The sequence below is a fragment of the Orcinus orca genome, chromosome 9 (genome assembly GCF_937001465.1).
Source record: "Orcinus orca chromosome 9, mOrcOrc1.1, whole genome shotgun sequence".
Classification (NCBI taxonomy): Eukaryota; Metazoa; Chordata; class Mammalia; order Artiodactyla; family Delphinidae; genus Orcinus; species Orcinus orca.
The window spans coordinates 33,420,090-33,447,123 of record NC_064567.1 but is presented as its reverse complement, the minus strand read 5'-3'; the positions used below and the strand labels follow the sequence as shown (position 1 = coordinate 33,447,123).

Here is a 27,034-nt window from a genome sequence, read left to right as displayed (position 1 = left end):
ATGGTAAAGTAGTTACAAGAATGTAAACGAGTTAACATAGTGCTCAAGAAATTATCATTCAAATTGGATTTTTCAAAGGTATTGTAATACTTTGTCTATAAAGGACACATTTAAAATAAAACAATAGAGAAAGCAGAAAATAAAGTGCAAAGATGAACCACAAAAATGACCAAAAGGAAAGCAACAGTAACAATGTTAATATTAGACCATATAAAATTCAAGATCAAATGTTAAAGCAAAAATAATAAAAAAATAATACCAAGTAACCATGAAACCTAAAAAACCTAAAAAGAAAAACCTAAAAAACTCTGTAGCAACAGCTGTCAGAAATCTATGAAAAATAAATTCAATTGTAGTTGAATATTTTAGCTCACCACTCTCAAAGTCATAAATCTGAATTTAGCCTTCTCTTCACCTATTCTCTAGGCCATGCCTGGGTCCTATCACCTTCTAGTCTATACCACTCCATTTCTGAAATTTTAAATTCAATTATCTCACTCATCAAATGCAATATTCCATTTAGATCCAATTTAGACCCCCTATGGCAAATCAACTGAACAATTTTCATTATGACTCTCTATGCTTTTACCCTATTATCTTTCTGCCCAACCACCCCTAACTCCCCAGGAGTTCTCTCTCTCTACTTCCTGTTAACTCTGAATTCAAAGTAGAATGGTTCTTGCTCACCATCTTACTGAAATTCCTTTTGTTGCTATTTTCTTTGACTGCTTGACTGATAAATTCAGTAGATATTTATCAGTCCTTATTTTACTAGACTCAGTCACTACATTTGAGTGTGTGGGTCATTTCCTCCTTCTTTAAACAGGTTCCTTCAGTGGCACCACACTAGTTATCTTTTTACTTTACCCTTACAGTCCTTTTCCTCTGACCACCCCTTAAATGTGGGTGATCTCCTCAATCCCACCCTTGGTTTCCTACTCTCCTCATTGTTTTCATGCTCTTCAGGAGCTTTCTTCCTCATTCAAATTTTCAAGTACTACCCATAGGCTGACAACTCTTAAATCTCTTCCTCCAGTCTAGATTACTCCTCCTCAAGACAAACTTGGATATCTAGCTGTCACCAGCATCTCCACGTTGTGGTCTCACAGATACCTCAGTTCTAACATGTTCTAATATAAGGCCTCATCATCTCTCATTGTACTATAGAAATAACCTCCCTACTGGTCGCTCCCTCCCTCCAGGTTTCTTCTTCTACATAGTTGACAGAGTGATATTAAAGTCAAATCTGATTATGTCGCCCTAGCCCTTACATTTAAGCCTTTCAAGGATTTGAAATTACTTAACATGGAGCACCAGCCTTTCTGTGATTTGTCTATTACCTGTTTCTCTAGTGTGACCTTTTGTCATCACCTCATGCTGTTTCCTATTCTTTGCTCATGCTATCTTACTTGGCTAAATTGCCCCACTAGCCATTTTCCTCTAAGTCTACTTGACATACTTCTGAAGCAGAACAGCACTTCTGCACTTCTACATATACCATAGCCTTTTCTACATAATAGTATAAGTATTTGCTTCCTTTTTTTTCTCTTCCCTTCAACTTAGAGTTCTTGTAGAGTACAGAGGATAAGAAAAACAAGACAAGGAATAATTAAACTATAGCATGTGCTGTAAAAATGCTATGATAAGAGCAATTTTTATCCACATGATATAGGTGTTACTATGAAAACTCAGAGAATAGGCACCTAATCCACACAGAATACCCCCAGGGAAAGAAGAAACCTGAGACGAATTTTGAAGAGTCAGTCAGAATTATCCAGATAAATGGAGATTGAATGAGTAGTTGGTAAAGAAAGGATATAAGGAAGAACCTGGCCACTGTGAAAATCACTAGTGAACCATATGGCTGAAGAACACAGTACCATGCAGATGTGTAATGATAAGTCTGTGTAGGGTAGCAAGGGTTAAGTGTGGAAGAATCCTGTGTGCCGTGAGTACAAATTTGAATTTTATCTTGGAAAGACCCATGCTATAAAATGCTTATTTGACTTTATATCTGATTGTCTTGGAGCACTTTAATCACCTAATTACTCCTAATTCCAACCCCCAAATCCTAAATCTATGGATGCTCTCATAGATTTCTTCTGTGGTAGCTATGATTTCTGGGGTCTTTGAATTAACGAAATGTTCCGTGATGTCACAGGAGGACAAGCATAGAAGAAAGAAACACAAAAATATGGCAACAGCCACCAAATCCTGAGCAATCTCACTGCCCTTGTGTTAGAAACTTCAAAAAATGTAAGCATCAGAGTGACATCACCAAGATGGCAACATAGTTAGCCCCTGAATTCACTCACCATCATGAGAAGAACAATTAACATCTATTCAGAAACAAGACACCACTAAGAGAATCCTAGAGCACGGGGGTGAGGCTGAAATACCCACTGAACCTCAGAGATCAAGGCAGATTGCATCAGAAGGTGAGAGAAGCAGCTACACATTGACCACATTGACCCTCCCCTAGGACAGTGCAACACTATGCAGAGAGGTCTTCTCTGAGCCACTGGTTCGTCCAGAGGGAAAAGAGAACCCAGGGCGGACAACCAATCTCCTTCAACATTGTGGGCTGCTCTGTGGGAGCCCCTACTTTGATCTCACACTATGGTAATTGCAGAGGAATCTATGGGGCCCAGCCACTGGGAATCTGTGACAGAGAAGCAGGGAGGGGCTTGCAACAATCAACACACAGATCTTGGCAGACAGTTCATATCTGCAGTGCCTGTGTAGTAAATCCAACCAGCAACATCGTTGGTCTACAGAACCAAATCAGGAGTACACTTTGACCAGGTAACTTGGGGGGAGGGGGCACAGATCTGACTGATTCAGATCCTCAAGGAGTTTTATCAGCCCTAGAGCCCATTTGTCCACACCCAGTCAAGGTGCTGAGTCATGGCCCCACCCACAGTGAAAAGTACTTTCCAGCCCCGTCTGAACAGAAGAGCTAGTGACAACTCCTGGAAGTTGTGTGGCACAGTGGGGCTTGAGTCAAGAGGCAGGTGGACAGGCAGAGCAGATCACCCACAGAGCAAAGCCAGTACCAGTCATGGGGTCTTCCCATGCTATGCACAGGCAGGAAGATTAATTCATAGCCAAGGGTAGCTCTTGGCGTCTCTCAAACTGAGAACCTCCTTGGAAAATTGAGAATAGTCTGGAATGCTATTCCTCTGGCCCCAACTGATCAGAAGGGCTAGCAAAAATACCTGAAAGTTTTGCAGCACAGCAGCACTCAAGCTGAGCAAAGGGCAGACAGAACTGATAGTCTGGAGAGCAAAGCCAGCAGCCCTGTTCAGCCAAGGAGCTTGGGTGTGGGTCAGCTTGAGTTAAGACAACAAAGAGCTTTACTTGTTTTAGAGCAGCTTCTGCAACTGTGTCTGGGCAGAGAATCTAATTCATAGTCTTGCTCATCATTGAATACAGCCTTCAGCCCATCCAACAAGGAAACCTAACCCAGAACACATGGGAAGTTGCATAGCCCATTCAACAGTCCCACATACAGTGACACTTGAACAGAGAGCACAGCCATGGCTTCCCCTATCTGCAGAGCAAACTCAGTGGCCTCATCTGACCAGGGTATTCAGTGCATACTCAGGCCTTATTCAGGCCTCCAAACAATGAACTGCACAGGCCCTGAGCCCTGACATACTTCCCTGCTAGGACAGGGAAGCTAATTCATAGCCCCACCTGCTACATCCAGTCCCAACCATCTAGTAAGCCTGATCAGAGAATTCAGGCAACTGTGGAGCCCATTCTACAGCCTCACTTGAGTAAGAAACAAAGCCAACAGTCCTATCCAACTGCTCTCAGCTAGTGGCACAACCCCCAATCCCTGTCTTCAGAGTTCTAACAGTTGCCTCACCCAAATATATCATAATATCAGGCTCCACCTGCCCAAAGGCATTAGTGGCAGACATACCCAGAAACCCAAAATGAGCAGACTGATGAAGAACTGTCTCTGGCAAAGCAAACCTGTAAAGTCTGCAAGAGGAACCCTATTACTCAAATGCACAGATACCAACATAAGGAATTAAGGATCATAAAAAATCAGGTAAATATGACACCACCAAAGGAAACTAATTAAACTCCAATAACTGACCCTAAAGAAATGGAGATCTATGAACTGTCAAATAAAGAATTCAGAATAATCCTTTTAAGGAAGTTTAGTGACCTACATGAAAACATAGACAGATAACTAAACAAAATTAAGAAATAGAATAATCTATTATTAATAACCCAATATTAAAAACAGTATAAATTTTAACAGCAATAACCTAAAGTGTGATGGGGAGAAGAAGTAAAAGTGTAAAGAATACAAATTCTATTGAAGTTAAGTTGCTATCAATTTAAAATAGGGTGTTATAAGTTTAAGTTATTTTATGTAAGCCTCATGATAACCACAGGAAAATCTTATAGTATTGTAATTACGCAAAAGAACTCAATAAAGAAGTCAAAGCATATTGATACCAAAAGGCAGAACACAAAAAATGATAGCAGGATAATAAACAGGGAATGATGGAGCTACAAAATAACCAGAAAACAACTAAAAACATTTTATTGTAGTGAGCCCTTATCTATCAGTAATTACTTTAAATATAAATGAATTAAATTCTCCAATTCAAAGACATAGTATGGATGAATGGATTAAAAATAGAAGATCCAAAATGTGCTGTCTACAGGAGACTCACTTTCACCTTAAAGACACAAATAGACTGAGAGTGAAGGGATGGAAAAAGACATTTCAAGCAGTGGTAACCAAAAGAAAGCAGGGGTAGACAGCTTATATTGCTTACATCAGACAAAACAGACTAAACTAAAAATGGTAAAAAGAGACAAAGAAGGTCATTATATAATGATACAGGGGTCAATGCATCAAAAAGATGTAACTATTTATGAGTCCAACATCACAGCACCTAAGTATATAAAGAAAAAACTAACAGAGCTAAAGAGAAAAATAAACGGTATAGTTACTATAAACAATAATAGTTGAAGACTTTTTTACCCCACTCTCAACAATGGATAGATCATCCACACAGAGAATCAATAAGGAAACAGTGGATTTGATCAACACTATAGATCTCCTGGACCTAAAAGATACATAAAGAACATTCTATCCATTGACAGCAGAATACACATGTGTACTCTCAAGTATACATGTGACATTTTCTAGGATAGACCATATGTTAGACCACAAAACAAGTCTTAACAAATTCAAGAAGAATGGAATAATACTAAGTGTCTTTGCTAATCACAATGGCATGAAACTAGAAATCAACAAGAGGAAACTAGAAAATTCACAAACACATTGAAATTACACAACACTCTCCTGAACATTCAATGGATCAAAGAGGAAATTAAAAGGGAAATAAAAAAGTTTATTAAGACAAACAAAAATAGAGACACAACAAACCAGAACTTACGGGATACAGCAAAAGCAGGCCTTGAAGGCATTATGCTAAGTGAAGGAAGTCAGACAAAGAAAGACAAATACTGCATGATCTCACTTATATGTGGAAACTAAAGCAAAAACAAAAACAAAAAAACCTCGTAGAAAAAGAGATCAGAGGGGCTTCCTTGGTGGCGCAGTGGTTGAGAGTCCGTCTGCTGATGCAGGGGACGGGGGTTTGTGCCCCGGTCCGGGAAGATCCCACATGCCGCGGAGCAGCTAGGCCCGTGAGCCATGGCTGCTGAGCCTGCGCGTCCGGAGCCTGTGCTCCGCAACGGGAGAGGCCACAACAGTGAGAGGCCTGCGTACCGCAAAAAAAAAAAAAAAAAAAAAAAGAGATCAGAGGACCTTCAAGATGGCGGAAGAGTAAGACTCGGAGATCACCTTCCCATAAATACATCAGAAATACATCTACACGTGGAAAAACTCCCACAGAACACCTACTGAACACTGGCAGAAGACCTCAGACCTCCCAAAAGGCAAGAAACTCCCCACGTACCTGGGTAGGGCAAAAGAAAAAAGAAAAAACAGAGACAAAAGAACAGGGACGGGACCTGCACCGGGGGAGGGAGCTGTGAAGGAGGAAAGGTTTCCACACACTAGGAAGCCCCTTGGCGGGCAGAGACTGCGGGGGGTGGGGGGGTGGCGGAGCGGGGAAGCTTCAGAGCCACGGAGGAGAGTGCAGCCACCGGGGTGCGGAGGGCAAAGTGGAGAGATTCCCACACAGAGGATCGGAGCCGACCAGCACTCACCAGCCCGAGAGGCTTGTCTGCGCATGAGACACTCAGGCTGCTGCTGCTGCCACCAAGAAGCCTGTGTGCGAGCACAGGTCACTATTCCCACCTCCCCTCCCGGGAGCCTCTGCAGCCCACCACTGCCAGGATCCAGTGATCCAGGGACAACTTCCCCGGGAGAACACACAGCGCACCTCAGGCTGGTGCAACGTCCTGCCGGCCTCTGCCGCCGCAGGCTCGCCCCATACTCCGTACCCCTCCCTCCCCCCGGCTTGAGTGAGCCAGAGCCCCCGAATCAGCGGTTCCATTAACCCCATCCTGTCTGAGCGACGAACAGACGCCCTCAGGCGAAATACACGCAGAGGCAGGCCCAAATCCAAAGCTGAAACCTGGGAGCTGTGAGAACAAAGAAAAGAAAGGGAAATTTCACCCAGCAGCCTCAGAAGCAGTGGATTAAATCTCCACAATCAACTTGATGTACCCTGCATCTGTGGAATACATGAATAGACAACGAATCATCACAAATTGAGGAGGGGGACTTAGGGAGCAATGATATATATATGTATATTTCCCTTTTTCTCTTTTTGTGAGTATGTCTATGCTTCTGTGTGTGATTTTTTCTGTATAGCTTTGCTTTTACCATTTGTCCTAGGGTTCTGTCTTGCCTATTTTTTTTGTTTTTACTCCTTAAAAATTTTTTTCTCTAAATAATTATTTTTTATTTTAATACATTTATTTTATTTTATTTTACTTTATCTTCTTCTTTCTTTCTTTTCTCCCTTTTATTCTGAGCTGTGTGGAGGACAGGCTCTTGGTGCTCCAAACAGGCATCAGGACTCTGCCACTGAGCTGGGAGAGCCAAGTTCAGGACACTGGTCCACAACAGACCTCCCAGCTCCATGTAATGTCAAACAGTGAAAATCTCCCAGAGATCTCCATCTCAATGCCAAGACCCAACTCCAGTCAACGACCAGCAAGCTGGAGTGCAGGACACCCTATGCCAAACAACTAGCAAGAAAGGAACACAACCCCACCCATTAGCACAGAGGCTGCCTAAAATCATAATAAGGCCACAGATACCCCAAAACACACCACCAGACATGGACCTGCCTACCAGAAAGACAAGATCCAGCCTCATCCACCAGAAAACAGGCACTAGTCGCCTCCACCATGAAGTCTACACAACCCACTGAACCAACCTTAGCCACTGGGGACAGATACCAAAAACAATGGAAACTACAAACCTGCAGCCTGCGATAAGGAGACCCCAAACACAGTAAGTTAAGCAAAATGAGAAGACAGAGAAACACACAGCAGATGAAGGAGCAAGGCAAAAACCCACCAGACCTAACAAATGAAGAGGAACTAGGCAGTCTACCTGTAAAAGAATTCAGAATAATGATAGTAAAGATGATCCAAAATCTTGGAAATAGAATGGAGAAAATACAAGAAATGTTTAACAAGGACCTAGAAGAACTAAAGAGCAAACAGTGATGAACAACACAATAAATGAAATTAAAAATTCTCTAGAAGGGATCAATAGCAGAATAACTGAGGCAGAAGAACGGGTAAGTGACCTGGAAGATAAAATAGTGGAAATAACTACTGCAGAGCAGAATAAAGAAAAAAGAATGAAAAGAACTGAGGACAGTCTCAGAGACCTCTGGGACAACATTAAACACACCAACATTCAAATTATAGGGGTCCCAGAAGAAGAAGAGAAAAAGAAAGGGACTGAGAAAATATTTGAAGAGATTATAGTTGAAAACTTCCTAATATGGAAAAGGAAATAGTTAATCAAGTCCAGGAAGCACAGAGAGTCCCATACAGGATAAATCCAAGGAGAAACACGCCAAGACACATATTAATCAAACTATCAAAAATTAAATACAAAAAATAAATATTAAAACCAGCAGGGGAAAAACAACAAGTAACACATAAGGGAATCCCCATAAGGTTAACAGCTGATCTTTCAGCAGAAGCTCTGCAAGCCAGAAGGGACTGGCAGGTCATATTTAAAGTGATGAAAGAGAAAAACCTACAACCAAGATTACTCTATCCAGCAAGGGTCTCATTCAGATTTGATGGAGAAATTAAAAGCTTTACAGACAAGCAAAAGCTAAGAGAATTCAGCAGCACCAAATCAGCTCTACAACAAGTGCTAAAGGAACTTCTCTAAGTGGGAAACACAAGAGAAGAAAAGGACCTACAAAAAAAACACCCCAAACAATTAAGAAAATGGTAATAGGAACATACATATCCATAATTACTGTAAACGTGAATGGATTAAATATTCCAACCAAAAGACACAGGCTTGCTGAATGGAAACAAAAACAAGACCCATATATATGCTGTCTACAAGAGACCCACTTCAGACCTAGGGACACATACAGCCTGAATGTGAGGGGATGGAAAAAGATATTCCATGCAAATGGAAATCAAAAGAAAGCTGGAGTAGCAATTCTCATATCAGACAAAATAGACTTTAAAACAAAGACTATTACAAGAGGCAAAGAAGGACACTACACAAAGATCAAGGGATCAATCCAAGAAGAAGATATAACAATTGTAAATATTTATGCACCCAACAGAGAAGCACCTCAATACATAAGGAAATTACTAACAGCCTAAAAGGGGAAATTAACACAATCATAGTAGGGGACTTTAACACCCCACTTTGACCAATGGACAGATCATCCAAAATGAAAATAAATAAGGAAATACAAGCTTTAAATGATACATCAAACAAGATGGACTTAATTGATATTTATAGGACATTCCATCCAAAAACAACAGAATACATATTCTTCTCAAGTGCTCATGGAACATTCTCCAGGATAGATCATATCTTGGGTCACAAATAAAGCCTCGGTAAATTTAAGAAAATTGAAATCATATCAAGTATCTTTTCTGACCACAATGCTATGAGACTAGATATCAATTACAGGAAAAAATTTGTAAGAAATACAAACACATGGAGGGTAAACAACACACTACTTAATAACCAAGAGATCACTGAAGAAATCAAGAGGAAATCAAAAAATACCTAGAAGCAAATGACAATAAATTGGGAACTTAACTCAACATAACAAAGGCCATATATGACAAACACACAGCTAACATTGTACTCAATGGTGAAAAACTGAAACCATTTCCAGTAAGATCAGGAACAAGACAAGGTTGCCCACTCTCACCACTATTGTTCAACATAGTTTTTGAAGTTTTAGCCACAGCAATCAGAGAAGAAAAAGAAATAAAAGGAATCCAAATTGGAAAAGAAGAAGTAAAGCTGTCACTGTTTGCAGATGACATGATACTATACATAGAGAATCCTAAAGCTGCTACCAGAAAACTACTAGAGCTAATCAATGAATTTGGTAAAGTAGCAGGATACACAATGAATGTACAGAAATCTCTTGCATGCCTCTACACTAATGATGAAAAATCTGAAAAAGAAATTAAGGAAATACTCCTATTTACCATTGCAACATGAAGAATAAAATACCTAAGAATAAACCTACTTAAGAAGACAAAAAACCTGTATGCAGAAAACTATAAGACACTGATGCAAGAAATTAAAGATGATACAAACGGATGGAGAGATATACCATGTTCTTGGATTGGAAGAATCAACATTGTGAAAATGATTCTACTACCCAAAGCAGTCTACAGATTCAATGCAATCCCTATCAAACTACCACTGGCATTTTTCACAGAACTAGAACCAAAAATTTCACAATTTGTATGGAAACACAAAAGACCCTGAGTAGCCAAAGCAATCTTGTGAAAGAAAAATGGAGCTGGAAGAATCAGGCTCCCTGACTTCAGACTATACTACAAAGCTACAGTAATCAAGACAGTATGGTACTGGCACAAAAACAGAAAGATAGATCAATGGAACAGGATAGAAAGCCCAGAGATAAACCCATGCACATATGGTCACCTTATCTTTGATAAAGGAGGCAAGAATATATAGTGGATAAAAGACAGCCTCTTCAATAAGTGGTGCTGGGAAAACTGGACAGCTACATGTAAAACAATGAAATTAGATCTCTCCCTAACACCATACACAAAATTAAACTCAAAATGGATTAAAGACCTAAATGTAAGGCCAGACACCATCAAACTCTTAGAGGAAAACATAGGCAGAACACTCTATGACATAAATCACAGCAAGATCCTTTTGACCCACCTCCTAGAGAAATGGATATAAAAACAAAAATAAACAAATGGGACCTAATGAAACTTAAAGCTTTTGCACAGCAAAGGAAACCATAAACAAGATGAATAGACAACGCTCAGAATGGGAGAAAATATTTGCAAATGAAGCAACTGACAAAGGATTAATCTCCGAAACATACAAGCAACACATGCAGCTCAATATCAAAAAAACAAACAACCCAATCCAAAAAGCGGCAGAAGTCCTAAATAGACACTTCTCCAAAGAAGATATACAGATTGCCAGCAAACATGTGAAAGAATGCTCAACATCATTAATCATTAGAGAAATGCAAGTCAAAACTACAATGAGATATCATCTCATACTGGTCAGAATGGACATCATCAAAAAATCTACAAACAATAAATGCTGGAGAGGGTGTGGAGAAAAGGGAAAACTCTTGCAGTGTTGGTGGGAATGTAAATTGATACAGCCACTATAGAGAACAATATGGAGGTTCCTTAAAAAACTAAAAATAGAACTAGCATACGACCCAGCAATCCCACTACTGGGCATATACCCTGAGAAAACCATAATTCAAAAATAGTCATATACCAAAATGTTCACTGCAGTTCTATTTACAATAGCCAGGACATGGAAGCAACCTAAGTGTCCATCAACAGATGAATGGATAAAGAAGATGTGGCACATATATACAATGGAATATTACTCAGCCATAAAAAGGAACGAAACTGAGTTATTTGTAGTGAGGTGGATGGACCTAGAGACTGTCATACAGAGTGAAGTAAGTCAGAAAGAGAAAAACAAATACCATATGCTAACACATATATATGGAATCTAAAAGAAAAGAATAAAAGAAAAAACAATATTCAGAAGAATCTAGGGGCAAGACAAGAATAAAGATGCAGACCTACTAGAGAATGGACTTGAGGATACGGGGAGGGGGAAGGGTAAGCTGGGACAAAGTGAGAGAGTGACATGGACATATATACACTACCAAATGTAAACTAGATAGCTATTGGGAAGCAGCCGCATAGCACAGGTAGATCAGCTTGGTGCTTTGTAACCACCTAGAGGGGTGGGATAGGGAGGTTGGGAGGGAGGGAGATGCAAGAGGGAAGAGATATTGGGACGTATGTATATGTATAACTGATTCACTTTGTTATAGAGCAGAAACTAACACAACACTGTAAAGCAATTATACTCCAATAAAGATGTTAAAAAACAAACAAAAAAAAGAGACCAGACTTGTGGCTACCAGAAGTTGGCGGTCGGAGTGGTGAGGAATTGGAGGAAGGTGGTGAAAAGGTACAAACTTCAGTACTAAGATAAATAAGTACCCTAGTACTTATATAAGTACTACAACTAGTACTTCTATAATATAATGTACTACAATGTGATGACTATATTTAACAATGTTGTATGACATACAGGAAAGTCGTTAAGAGGAAATTTTTTTTCTTTTCTTCTTTCTGTTTTTTTTTTTACTGTATCTATATGATAAGATGGATGTTAGCTGAACCTATTGTGGTAATCATGTCACAGTATGTGTAAATTAAATCATCATGCTGTATTCCTCAAACATATATAATGATTATGTCAATTATTTCACAATCAAGCTGAAAAAATAAAATAATGTTAAAATAATTATAAAAATAAAAGATGACAGAAGCTCCCCCCAACCCACCTGGAAATGTAAGCATCAAAACAACTTTTCAAGGAATTCCTTGGTGGTGCAGTGGTTAGGAATCCGCCTCCCAATGTAGAGGACACAGGTTCGAGCCCTGGTCCAGGAAGATCCCACATGCCGTGGAGCAACAAAGCTCGTGTGCCATAACTACTGAGCCTGCACTCTAGAGCCCGCGAGCCACAAGTACTGAGCCCACATACAACAACTACTGAAGCCCGTGTGCCTAGAGCCCGTGCTCCACAACAAGAGAAGCTAATGCAATGAGAAGCCCACACAGCACAATGAAGAGTAGCCCCCACTTGCCGCAATGAAGACCCAACACAGCCAAAAATAAAATGTAAATAAATATATAAATTTATATATAAGACAACTCTTCAAACCATAGAAATGTTGGTGAGAGAGGTTAAGGATTGAGACCACACAACAACTAAGTGGTGGTGCTAATCTCATGGTGCCTGACTCTGAAGACTCCAAACTTTCTGCTTTGTGACAATGATTCTTAGCACCAATCAAGGAATATTAGGATGTTGAGGTAAGTTCCCTCTATGCCTACTTTCTGGAGAGTTTTTAAATCATAAGTCGGTGTTGAATTTTGTCAAAAGCTTTTTCTGCATCTATTGAGATGATCATATGGTTTTTATCCTTCAGTTTGTTAATATGGTGTATCACATTGATTGATTTGTGAATATTGAAGAATTCTTGTATTCCTGGGATAAACCCCACTTGATGGTGGTGTGTGATCCTTTTAATATGCTGTTGGATTCTGTTTGCTAGTAGTTTGTTGAGGATTTTGCATCTATGTTTATCAGTGATATTGGTCTGTAGTTTTCTTTTTTTGTGACATCTTTGTGGGGTTTTGGTATCAGGGTGATGGTGGCCTCGTAGATTGAGTTTGGGAGTGTTCCTCCCTCTGCTATATTTTGGAAGAGTTTGAGAAGCATAAGTGTTAGCTCTTCCCTAAATGTTTGATAGAATTCGCCTGTGAAGCCATCTGGTCCTGGGCTTTGTTTGTTGGAAGATTTTTAATCACAGTTCAAATAAACAAGTGGGACCTAATGAAACTTAAAAGCTTTTGCACAGCAAAGGAAACCATAAACAAGATGAAAAGACAATGCTCAGAAAGGGAGAAAATATTTGCAAATGAAACAACTGACAAAGGATTAACCTCCAAAATATACAAGGAGTTCATGCAGCTCAATATCAAAAATACAAACAACCCAATCCAAAACTGGGCAGAAGATCTAAATAGACATTTCTCCAGAGAAGATATACAGATTGCCAACAAACATATGAAAGGATGCTCAACATCACAAATTATTAGAGAAATGCAAATCAAAGCTACAATGAGGTATCACCTCACACCAGTCAGAATGGCCAGCATCAAAAAATCTACAAACAATAAATGCTGGAGAGGGGTGGAGAAAAGGGAACCCTCTTGCACTGTCGGTGGGAATGTGAATTGATACAGCCACTATGGAGAACAGTATGGAGGTTCCCTAAAAAACTAAAAATAGAACTACCATATGACCCAGCAATCCCACTACTGGGCATATACCCTGAGAAAACCATAATTCAAAAAGAGTCATGTACCACATGTTCATTGCAGCATTATTCTCAATAGCTGGAATATGGAAGCAACCTGGGTGTCCACTCACAGATGAATGGATGAAGAAGATGTGGCACATATATACAATAGAATATTACTGACTCATAAAAAGAAACGAAACTGAGTTAATGTATTGAGGTGGATGGACCTAGAGTCTGTCATACAGAGTGAAGTAAGTCAGAAAGAGAAAAACAAATACTGCATGCTAACACATATATATGGAATCTAAAAAAAAAAAAAAATGTTTCTGATGAACCTAGGGGAAGGACAGGAATAAAGACGCAGATGTAGAGAATGGACTTGAGGACACAGGGAGGGGGAAGGGTGAGCTGGGACGAAGTGAGAGAGTAGCATTGACATATATACACTACCAAATGTAAAATAGATAGCTAGTGGAAAGCAGCTGCATAGCACAGGGATGTCAGTTTGGTGCTTTGTGCCCACCTAGAGGGGTGGGATAGGGAGGGTGGGAGGGAGACGCAACAGGGAGGGGATATTGGGATATATGTATACATATAGCTGATTCACTTTGTTATACAGCAGAAACTAACGCAACATTGTAAAGCAATTATACTCCAATAAAGATGTTTAAAAAAAAAAGAATATTAGGAAATGGCAACAAGGTAGGATACATCTTAGCTACTAAAGAAAGCAAGACTGGAATTGACGGCACTATGTGAAAATGTGTACATGATAAGTCAAATTCAAAGAAAACACACATTAAAACTATAACAGATGGAATAAAATTGTGATTGACATTAATGGTTGAAGAGACTTATATACACAGTTTAAAGAACAATGGTTAAAAAAATAGAAAGTGTTTGTCTGCAGCCAATGTGCATGTTGTCCCTAGACCACTGCACTTAATGAGGCTTTCAACCCTTCCCAGCCATGCAACTCCTTTTGACTGACACCACCTAAAGGTCCACTAAGATCAGGTAAATTTCTCTTATACAAACTTATTATAAAATAAAAGGTAATCTGTGTGCCTAAGGAATAAAAATTTTATCTAAGAAAAACCGAGAAGACTGATATATGTTACTTATCCTTTCTCATCTTTTAGAAGACATATTTCGTAAGACACATAATAAGATCATTTTCTGGGTTTTGCCTAGAATTGACTGGCATATGCATATCCTTTGCGATTTGTTTTTTCCTTTGGGAATCACTCTTCCACACAAGGAAATGAACTTGGGAAGAAGGTGGTTGTAAGAAAAGTTGTATTGGGTGAGTTCTAATATTTACTGTACAGATGATTTTCAACCTACATATATTTTTATTATCTTCATAGAGTGAATAGAGAACCTAGTTCTACATTTTTTTTTGAAAATTCTTTGTATATCCACTACTGAAAAGTTTAAGTAAATATACATGTAGAGATCTATGTTTAGTTTTGGATTTCAACTAGTCCTGTTTTGTGGTTGTTTTATATTTTATTAAACAATCTACCAGGTCCTTATTCTTTTCTCTTTTCTAGATTAACATAAAATTTGCAAAAGAAAATCTTCCTCTATCATTTGGAATTCAAATAATGATATACTGAGCATCTATTTTGTACCTGGAGGCTACAGACTTAGCTAAAAAGCAGTGACCTGAAATCAGTAATAATCACCAGGAATGTAGATTGGGAGATTAAATCTGGGAGATCATAGAACCATGTCTCCATCTAAAAATCAAATGGAAAAAAAGAAAAAGAAAAGAATAGAAAGCTCAGTTACTGATGTAGTTTTTCTACATTGAGATATTAAAGGAACTCTTTTTCCCAGTTCTAGTTTTCTAGTTCTAGTTTTCTCCCACTTCTACTCATTCTTCAGTATTTTTTGAAGGTTCATTTACAAGCAAGTCACAATAATTGTGAACTCCACGAAGCTAGACACTCATTAATTTTGTATCCTCAGCACCTCTAATTTCCTCTTATTTAGTAAATGGTAGGCAAGTATTTGTTGAAAATAGAAATGAATGGATAGATAATCAATAGTAATAAATTCCGATATAATTCTACAAAATATTAAGTGCAAGAAGATTATTAGTCTCATTCTGATAAACATTTCTAGAGCACATGTTTACTGTTATTCTTTTGCTTGTTTTATCTTAATGGGTACTTCAGATAATGTAACTATTCATAAATGTTTTAACTAAAGTTATCAGAAAACCATTACAATTAAAGCTAAATCTTCTTAACATATTACTATTAGAACCTGCTTTGACTCACATTGATATAAAACTGAAATGAGTGTTAAAAAATGAATTGTTATATTTTATGCATAACAATTCTTATGGGCATAAATAATTATTACAAATTAATAAATTAAGACATCCTTTTATTAAATAAATTTGCATATGGAATGTTTACTATAAAAATTTGACTTCAATTTCTTGAGGTATTTTTTTTCCCAAGAAACTGATGATATATTTTCATAAGCAGCCATTAGACATACATGCCATTCCACATTGTCATCTTCTTTCCCAAGAGTTAGCAACTTGGTGAGTGGATTTCCAGTGGGTCCAGTGTTACTCTCGGGAGACTGGTGTCCATGCTGTACCAGAAATGCACTGCTTGGTGTTGGAGGGTGTGACCGTTTAAGAGTCTGGTGGACGATCTGGTGGTCAAGGGTCATGAAAGGTTTTACTTGCTGTCTCTGAACTTTCTGTAGCTGAGTCCTAGCAGAACTTTCCAGGTGTGCTGGGACCTACCAAATAAAAAGCAAACAAATGCAATGTGTAGCATCATCTGGTAAATGATGTCCACTTTCAACAATTGGGTTATGACAATAAACACTATAACATCTAGTTTGTTTCTAATTTATTGTCTATGCTTCTGTCATAATTTACATAAGATATTAATGGACTATAGTTTTTGAGAAGTCATTAAAACTTTACTAAAATATTTTAAATGCTAACCAAGTGTTTAAGAATAGCTCTTAAAATAATATGCAACTGAAACCAACTTGGAATAAATATAAAAGCAGCAAAACTTTTTGAGGGTCTGAAAAAGAATGACTAAAATAATAAAAGGAAAACACAGCTGATTTACTATTATTAGTGATTTTTATATAACATATATCTCTTGTATTCCTTTATATTACATATAAATATTCCATTGGCTATAATCTCTATTTTTAATGCAAGATTTTAAAAAATTATCCATGAGGGAGCAGAGACTAGAAATATATATACTAAATATTGTCTGATACTTTATGGGTGGTGAAAATCTAGGTGATTTTTTTCAGTTTTCTGTACTTTCCAGAGTTTCTATACTGAGTTTTATTTTAATTTTTTAAAAATCTTAATTTTAAACTCTTCCATATTCTCTTTATAATAACAATACTTTGGTAGAATCATTATGAATTGACAGAAAGAAGCATTCAGAGAAAAATCTAACCAGTGTCATGTGCCAACTAAGCAACTATCCAGTATATTGAAATCCCTTTTTCAAATCATAGACATAAAATTCTGGGCATCTTCAGTGTAGCTATCATAGTTAATGATATACCATTATTTGTATAAGGACAATTTTAAGTATTTCAAGCTTTCCCTTTAAAAACCTCTGAAAATAGTATTGCCTGCCAGTCCCCTTTATATTTACTATGCTGCGATGTGACTTCTAATACATTTTCCTCAAGTGGCCTATATATAAACCTATTTAATATTTCCCTCGTGTTAAACAATAGTAAAGATTGCTGTACAGTGCTTATTTTTCCTTTTTTTTCAGCTACACAAACTACTCCTTAAATCCCTTAACATGCATTAGCTCAGATAAATAGCCTTTACAAAGTATTTTGCATTTAAATTAGCTGGTATGGGGTACAATATTGTAGTAGTTACTTTAGTTTAATTCTGTTATGCTGACATTTTTAGCATTATTTTAATTGTACTACCATAAAATAATTTTTCAGTCATATAAAAAAGATTAAGATTGGTAATAAAGATTACACATATTACTAATTATATTGCTGTGAGCTTTAAAGTTGTAAAACAACATTTCATTAAAATGCCTGTGGTAATTTTTGGGGGGTAGCTATTTAGATTATCCTACAGTTTTAAATTAATCCTTAATCCACATACATTTACAAAATATACACTATAAACAGCATTTTCAGATTCACAAATCTGAATGACTTTCACACAACGTAACTGAATGCTAAAGAACATTGTATATTATTTTAAGAAAAGTATGTTGAATCAGAATTTACAACATTCATTAACTAATTCATTTTTCACTTTTCATCTATGGATGCTAAAAGCATCATTATAGTACTTATTGTGTTTTGTGTTACATCAGGAGTCCAAGGGAAGTCATAAATGTGATCCTAGGGCTCTAGGAATTTACAATATACTTGGGCAATATTAATATCAACTACAGCAAAAATGATGATGATGATAAAAATAATAATATACAGCAGGTATCAGGCACTGTGCTAACCATTTTACACACATTGTTTCATTGAATCCTTGTTACAACCTTAGGAGATAGGTATCAATAGTACCCCCATTGCACCATATAATTGAAGCCACTGAGACTTAGAGAGGTTAAATGGTGTGGCTGTTATCACTCTGCTAGTAAGAGATGGAACTGGAATACAGGGCCTGGCTTCCTAAACACTACATGATATTGGCTCCTGATTGAAATGACTGGAATACAAAGAAAAAGCTCAGTAATGTATACAATGAATTTAGAATGCCACAAGAAGCAGTGGTTTTAAAAAACTAATTGAAAGAGAAAATGGTTATAAATCAGGTGTTGGAAGGAGATGGTCCTGGGATAGGGGACAGAAAGAAGGAAAACTCAAATGTAAAAGATCAAAATGAAAGAAGAAAAGAAGTTGGGAGACAGTCACAAATATTAGTCATGAAAAGGAATTCACATGAATACTTTTCCTTTCTCAAAGCAAAACTACCATCTCATTAGATCACTCTATACAGAGACGCAATAAAAAAATATGAAATTCTAATTCTGCCTAAATTATTGGTTATTTATAGGGAACTACAAGGGTTTAGCAGGCAAAAGTGAAGACTCTCTTGGATCCTACATCTATATACAACATCTGTATACAACATCTATAAACTAAGCATGAGAATCTGAAAGATCAGTGGAGCCAGGGAAGATTAAATGGAATGCAATGAAATTATTCCCCAGTAAACCTCCGTCTTTTCCAAGCATGGACTGATATCAGAACAATGAGACAACTAACTGTAAAACATCAGTTAAACCATGTGCAGTCAATTTTAAAATACTTTTAAATTGCCTGGGACCTGAAGACACAACTATAAAACTATCTGTTGGATTGGTTTCACTGAAGGTCTTGGTAGTTGGTGAGATGAAGTAAATGAAACTATATGTTGCCATTGTTCATTTATTCATTTATTTAAGAAATACTTTTGAGGGCTTCCCTGGTGGCGCAGTGGTTGAGAGTCCGCCTGCCGATGCAGGGGACACGGGTTCGTGCCCCGGTCTGGGAGGATCCCACATGGCGCGGAGCGGCTGGGCCCGTGAGCCATGGCCGCTGAGCCTGCGCGTCCAGAGCCTGTGCTTCGCAACGGGAGAGGCCACAACAGTGAGAGGCCCGCGTAATGCAAAAAAAAAAAAAAAAAAAAAAAAAAAGAAATACTTTTGAGTATTCTGGGCAGCAAATGCACTGAGTCGTGCATTGAAGGTAAAAGGGAGATAACCACAGTATCTGCCTTCAAAGAGCTCGTAGTCTAGTCAGGGAAGAAAAATAAGAGATCTCCAAGGGCAAGGGCTGCATTTATCTTGCTGGCTGCTGGACTGCCATACTTCCTATACATAACCCAGAGAGGGGCACACAGCAGGCACTTAAAAATATGTGTTCACATGTGTTCAATGAGTGATTTTATGAATGAATCATTAAAGTGCAGTGTGTGAATAACTATGGGTGACTGCAGAGAGCTTTGGGAACCCACTAGAGGAAGCAGGTAAACCATAATCAGAATATCAAAGTCTTCACCTAGAAGGCTAGAGCAGCTGTAGATTGTGATTTTGTTCTTTGGACTATCAAAGAGATTAAGACCACCCAGATGTAGGGAAGTTTTGCTATTGAGAGTAATAAGTAAAACATTATCTCCTAACTCTGAATTATGTCTCAGCATTATCTCTCTGGCATGCTGTTATGGCAAACTAAAAATAATGATGGTCAGCTTAAGTTCAAGGTTTTGTCTATGTGCAGAGATCTGTTTTGTTTCAATTAAAAGAATTTATTTACTTATATTCTCCCTCTTTTCCAAAACATTATAAATAAATATGAGGCATAAATGTGGTGAGAGGTATTTATACCAGAAAATGTAGGCTGAAGATTAATATTGCAATCGAGTACAAAATTTACCCATGAGTATCCTGACAGCCAAGGAAAAAGGAAAATTTTAAAAACATATTAGGTGGAGCCTTGTGAAATTGCAGATATTTGACAATTTTTGATCTACGAATTGTCCCTTCTGTATAGTTCAACCTAATATATATTTCTTAATAAGTAATTAAATCATGCCAGCTCTGAGGAAAGACAAATATTTTTCAGAATAATATCTGAGAATTTATAAACCAGATATTTTCATGGAAGACTTGAATGATATCTTGAACAAAATTCCAACTTGCAGAATAGGCAGTGAAGTTCTTTATATGCCCATATTTAAAAATAAATATTTATCGTCTTCAATTGAGTTAGCTGGGAAACATAATCTGAAACTTGCCTGTAGGATGTTTATTGGGGGGTGCTCTCAGAATCGGCGCTGCAGTAGGGTGAGGGAAACAGGATCAGGTGGAGGCAAGAGTGGTTCAGTCATGAAGGGGATAATGTTGGCCATGCACCATAACATCCACTACATTTATTCTTGATCAAAGGCCCAAAGCATAATATGAATCAGCTCAAGTGAAAGCCCAAACATATAACTTTATAGTGATCTGACTTGACCCTTAGATACCTTAGACAGCACTTAGAGCAGGCAGAGCAATGTTTTCCAAATCAATTTATATTTCAGACTCCATATTTAAATACACTAACCTAGAGGATCACCTGGTTAGACCATTAACCCAATATCAATTATCTCAACCTAGGCTTTCAATAGAAATTATGTTGTTTTTTTTTTCAAAAAGTTCCATTATTTGGAGTTACAAAAATGAAACTTAGCTTAAAACATCCAATTATTTTTTAAAATATGTTTCAAATGTAGTTAAGTTCTCATATTCTAATAAAGGGATGTGGATATTTTTAAAAATTAGAAATGCATGTATTGATGAGCTTTAAAAAATGCTTAGATTCATTAATAAGAGAACCAAGCAATGTGCTTAATGGGTCAATTGAAGTATTTTTTTTTTAAATTAGAAATACATAAATTCCTGCAAGTACAACAAGCTAATGGGAAGAAATTGGTCGGGAAGAAAAAAGCATTCTTGTTGTAGAAAATATAATCACTGGGGAATCACAATCACAAATACAAAATGTATGTATCTAATTCAAAAAGAGTCATGTACCACAATGTTCATTGCAGCTCTATTTACAATAGCCAGGACATGGAAGCAACCTAAGTGTTCATCGACAGATGAATGGATAAAGAAGTTGTGGCACACATATACAATGGAATATTACTCAGCCATAAAAGAAAAAAAATTGAGTTATTTGTAGTGAGGTGGATGGACCTAGAGACTCATACAGAGTGAAGTAACGAGGAATGAGGAAAACAAATACCGTACGCTAACACCTATATATGGAATCTAAAAAAAAAAAAAGTTCTGAAGAACCTGGGGTCAGGACAGGAGTAAAGATGCAGACATAGAAAATGGACTTGAGGACACGGGGAGGCGGAAGGGTAAGCTAGGACGAAGTGAGAGAGTAGCATTGACATATATACACTACCAAATGTAAAATAGATAGCTAGTGGAGAGCAGCTGCACGGCACAGGGAGATCAGCTCTGTGCTTTGTGTCTACCTAGAGGGGTGGGATAGGTAGGGTGGGAGGGAGATGCAAGAGAGAGGAGATACGGGGATATACGTATAGCTGATTCACTTTGTTATACAGCAGAAACAAACACACCATTGTAAAGCAATTATACTCCAATAAAGATGTTTAAAAAAATTTATGTATCTGTAGGTTTTTTTTTCCTTCTCCTATTTTTAGACTAGAATAGATGCAGGAATCCTGACTATTGAGAGCATTGATGGAAATTCATGAGCCAGCAGCCCAATGCCATAGAAAAAGGTCAGATCTCATTCTCTGACACAACAGATTTAGGGTATCTGATACCTGAAGTTTTCTTTTGTTTGTTTTGTGTTTTAATTCCAGGGTTTAGATCCTGTCTTGGGAGGTTTCAACTCTGTAAATCAGCAAATATTTAATTAGAAATTAAGGCTAACAAAATGTTATGTGGCCCTATATGCATTTGTATTTAAAATCTCCTGGTAGGTAGAAGAGCTATGGAGTAATGCAGGCCAGGCAAGCAGTGCTGGCTAGAAGGAGGCATTCTTATTTTCACACAGTGGTTTTCAAATTTTGCTCCTAAATACATTAATTAATTCTCCCAATTTACGTTTCATTGTTCCACACTGTAGTCTTTTGATTTAGTTCTCATATGGGTTTCAGTCCTATCCAGTAGATAAACAACAACGAGAGTTGTTTTTTGTTTTTTGGGTTCTTTTGCGGTACGCGGGCCTCTCACTGTTGTGGCCTCTCCCGTTGCGGAGCACAGGCTCCGGACGCGCAGGCTCAGCGGCCATGGCTCACGGGCCCAGCCGCTCCGCGGCATGTGGGATCTTCCCTGCCCGGGGCACGAACCCGTGTCCCCTGCATCGGCAGGCGGACAAGGAGAGTATTTTGAATGAGGAAATTTTAGAAACAATTGGGTGGATAGTTGTACAAAAAAACAAAAACAAAAACACCAACCCTGTGATTCTCTGTCTATAATATTGTCTACTTGTATCATATCTTCTTAAATATTGCTACAAATCATATAAATACTTTTAAACATAATTCATATATATGCATATATATGATAGCCTCTTTAAAAAGTTACCTTTTTATAGAGAAACCATAAGATAATCATAAAAGCCCTCAGCTAATTCTTTTAACATTCACTCAGCAAACATTTAATGGGAGTTTGTTCTTTGTTAACGCCAGTCCCAAGGGAAAGTCATTCCTCTCCAGAAAGCAGGTCTATGATCCATGTGTCACCATCCACCTGGAGATCACTTATCTAAACTGAAGGCACAGAACCTGGGAGGAGATGAAACACCCTCTGGGTACTGGCCTTTTGAAATTCAAAACTAAAAAGTTGTGGCAAACATCACACAAGCAATCATCTGAATAACAAGACATTTTATCACCATTAATCTGACTAGCCAAACAAATCAATCAGGCAAATATGGGCACCTACTTAATGAGTGTGTTTAGATTATCTGCAAAAAGAGAAACATAAATATTTTCAGCAAGAAAAATATTTATTCTATACATATTTACTATGTAGTGATAGTGAATAAAAACACATGCACTACCGCTAAACACACACACATACACATACAGGCAGGTGTATACACACAGCCCCATCAAAAAGCAAGACAGACAATCCCATTCACTACAACATGACAACCCTCATTTAATTTTGTTAATTTTGTACTAAGGTTGAAATTAATAAATGAAGTAAAAACTTGGACTTCACAAGTGAGTAATAGGTAACTATTAATTATGTTCCTAGTAGCAGAGGTATATAAGAAGAAATCTATTTTGGGGGGCTTATGAATCTACTACCTCATAGATACCTACTCATAAAAGCCACATGACGTTTGTTAATGTTCTGTAGCAAAGATTAATAACTCGTTTCTTCAAATCTTACTTTCTTCACAGCAGTCTTTGGATATGATATACCCATAAATCTCATCCTGACTAAACCTAAAATTATACAGTCGAGCTTGTCTGATTGAGATATAACTACTGAACAAAGTAGGGCTGGGTTCATCAAAAGTTTTACTTAGGTTTCTGAATAATTGTCAGCATATTTCAGCTGAGCATTATATAATCCAAAGCTATTTAATGGATAATAATATAAAATGTGATTGTAACATATTCCTTCAGTCCCTATCACTTGAATTTGGATAATTCCAATGGTGTGTCTTTAGAAGAGATCCACACTTAAGAGACTTTAAAGAGGCATGAATATTATTAAGCGTAGTTTTCCTAATTCGATAGTGTTCTAGCAGTAAAAATGCTTGCACTCTATGAGCACTTATATTATTACTGTAAAGACTAAGCTTCCCTTATAACTCCATCTATCTCCATTTATACTTGCATCGATTTGCTTTGTTTATGTTAGTATCTCAGGAAAATTACCATTTTATATCTTTAAAAGAATTAGAACTAATGCCAGAAATAACTGTGGTTTATTTAGTCTGATCTGTTTTATAAGTGTATGTGTATATAGAAATTTAGAGCCATAAATATCAACTAAGAATCACAGCAGACACTGACCACTTCCCACTGACTTCAAAATTACACAGCAGCCGTGTACACACTAAAGTCAACCGGCAATATCATCAATAACGAAAATAAGTTAATATGAAAAATGCAGATAACTTAAGCCATAATACTTTAAAATATATTTGACAATGCATTCTCAGGCTTAGTATTCATTAATTCTATAAATATTTTTGAGTGCCACTACACATCAGGTTTTATGCAGCTGTGATAAGCTCTGGGGATATAATTATGAACAAAATAGACATAACCCAGTATTCAAAGAGTTCACAGTCTACTAGGAGAAATAGATAATTAAAATATAATTATAACACAATGTGATAAACCCTGTGAAAGTAAAAGGTGTCACAAAATCAAGCAGAAAGACCTAGATAAAATGGGAGTCATTCAAATGACAGTTTCTGCTATTAATTTCACTGATTCATTCACTTAATAGATGTGTGCCTATATATATATATACTGGCTACTATATATAGTAGTAGCTAGTTGTGTGGGTAACAATGATGAATAAAGTGAAACATGGTCCCTTTCCCCATGCAGCTTATGGACAGGCGGAAGAGACAGATTTTAATCTAATAATCACACAAATGACTGCAAATTTTCAAGTGTAACAAGTGATAGGCAGGAGAGATACGCATGACTATGAGCCTGTAGAAAAAGATTATCTAGACAGAAGTTAGGGACAACTTTCCTAAAGAAGGGATGATAGGGCTGGATCTGGAGGATGAGTAGGAAATAAAGAGAGGAAGAGTAGAAAAAACATTTAGAGAGATAAAGCAGCATATGTGAAGACTCTGGTGGGAAGAAACAAGATGAAAAAAATGCACTGAAAGGAGATGATAGGACTAGAGCAGAGTGTGGTATGAGGCTGGGGAGGCCAGTAGGGCCAATTCATGCAATCTTTTCGGTATACAAAGATGTCTTATTTTTTTTATCATAAGAAAAGGGGCAGTAACAGTTCAGTGGGATGAATTTTAGAGAGGTAAAATGAGAGAGTCTAAGAAAGAAAAAAGGGCTGCTTGAACTAGGGTCATGTGGTAAGGGTTGCATAGTCACATGGAAACAAGTAGATGGATTCAAGAGATGTTTAGAAATGGATTAAGAAATGACACCTGAGGTTTCTGGCTTAAGTGACTAAATAGATAGTGATGGCTTTCACAGAGAAGACTAGGTTTTTTGAGGGGGACAGAGAATTATAAGGTCAGTTTTGAACACGTTGAGTTAGTGATGTTTTGAAAGTGTCCAAGAAGGTATGTGAAGTAGGCAGCTGCATTTATGGGTATGGAATTCAGAGGTAAGGTATGGACTCTGGATAAAATTTACATAACATCTACACTGAGGTGATAACTGAGATGACTGTTGGAGGATGTACAGAATAGAAGATGAGAGGACCTAGTGCCAAAGATGGTTAACTCCCATGTTCTAACTACACGTAGGGAAATCTATTCCGATTCTAAACTTTATTTTTCCCTTTGGCTCCATTGATTTTTTTCTCACATTTTGCAAAATGCTTATTTGAAGTTTGTGTGTGTTACATTGTCAGGTAAATCCTCCTTAATTAATAGTTAGTTTGCCCTATTTCTAAAATTATGCATTCAACCTTTTGATGTAGATACAGCCCTATTTTCCTAGTCCAACTGCATCACAATTCTATCAGTCCTCTACCTCTTAACTGCAATTCCAAAATCCAAAAAGCTCTGAAAGTAGGAGTTTTCTTCTTTTTTTTTTATGTTTGACACAAACCCAATTGGTGGCAAAATCAAACTTGAAATGAAGTAAGGTTAGTTAAAGTCTTTCTTTATCCTACTTACAGTAGATATTCACATGTACTGTTGCAGGTATATTAATGTGTTTGATTATGGGATGCTGTCTTGGACTGCTGCAGGGTATCACGGAATATGTACCATATCACCTTTCAAAATTTAAAGTATTGATAATTTAAAGTATTGAAACACATCTAGCCCTAGGTTTTTAAATAATAGGTTTTGTACCTTTTCTTTTTTATTGAGTGAACAGCCTATAGAAAGGACTATGCTATATACTTTGCATATATTATCTTATTTAAGCTTACAATATCATAAATAAATACTCAATTGGGCCTCCACAATTATTTTCTAAAACTTCAGTACAATATTTAACTGCATTTTGTTTTCAGAAATTATAGTGTATCAAAAATTAAATTAAAATTGAGCATATTCTCTCTTGGAGAAATAACAAGATGAGGAAATGTCCTTTCCAATTCAACAAACCAGTTGAATGAATGAATGATGTATTCTTCCTTTAATAAGAAAGAATTGTCCAGTTGTAACATTATACTTTGATATTATTAGACATATTTATGTTTAGTGCTTTGGCTGTATTTAAGTAAGTTAATACTACAGTTTATATTCTTTTTAGAAGCTTCTCATACAATTAACTTGTTTCCTGTAAATGTGGAAATATACAAGCTAATTATTTAAGCTAGATTCAGTAAAAAGTCTTAATTTCTTTAAAAAAATATTTATCTAAGGGCATTAAGACTTAAACATTAATATTTATTAATAAGACTTTTATAAAAACAAAAGACATTTTGCTTCAGAAATCAACAATTGTGTTTAAATGATGATTTATACTTCACAGTTACTTTCAACTTAAAACAAAGCTCTCATGTAATGCTTAAATGTACTATTTTTCATCTTCCGTATAGTGACTTTTTGATATTATTTTCATTATGAAGTTGTGAATGTTCTTTCAAGGATGCAGAGAATAAAGGAGAAACAACACCGACTTCTTCAAAAGGTCATATTTCAAATATCTTGGAAAGTCATCAATATTTTCTAAAAAAAAATTTTTACACATTCTAAAATAGATCCAAAGCCATAAATAGGAATATCTGGGACAAACTTCCATATAA

General features: G+C 37.0%; 1 protein-coding gene across 2 annotated transcripts in view; it reads right to left on the bottom strand.

Annotated features, from left to right (window-relative positions):
• TFEC (transcription factor EC) overlaps positions 1 to 27,034 on the bottom strand; it is an 81,297-nt gene that overhangs the window by 39,918 nt on the left and 14,345 nt on the right. For both annotated transcript variants that reach the window (XM_004269864.3, XM_004269865.3), the window contains exon 2: positions 16,107 to 16,358. In XM_004269864.3, the coding sequence (XP_004269912.1) occupies positions 16,107 to 16,286 (180 nt within the window). In that variant the 5' untranslated portion in view covers positions 16,287 to 16,358. The remainder of the gene's footprint in view (positions 1 to 16,106; positions 16,359 to 27,034) is intronic.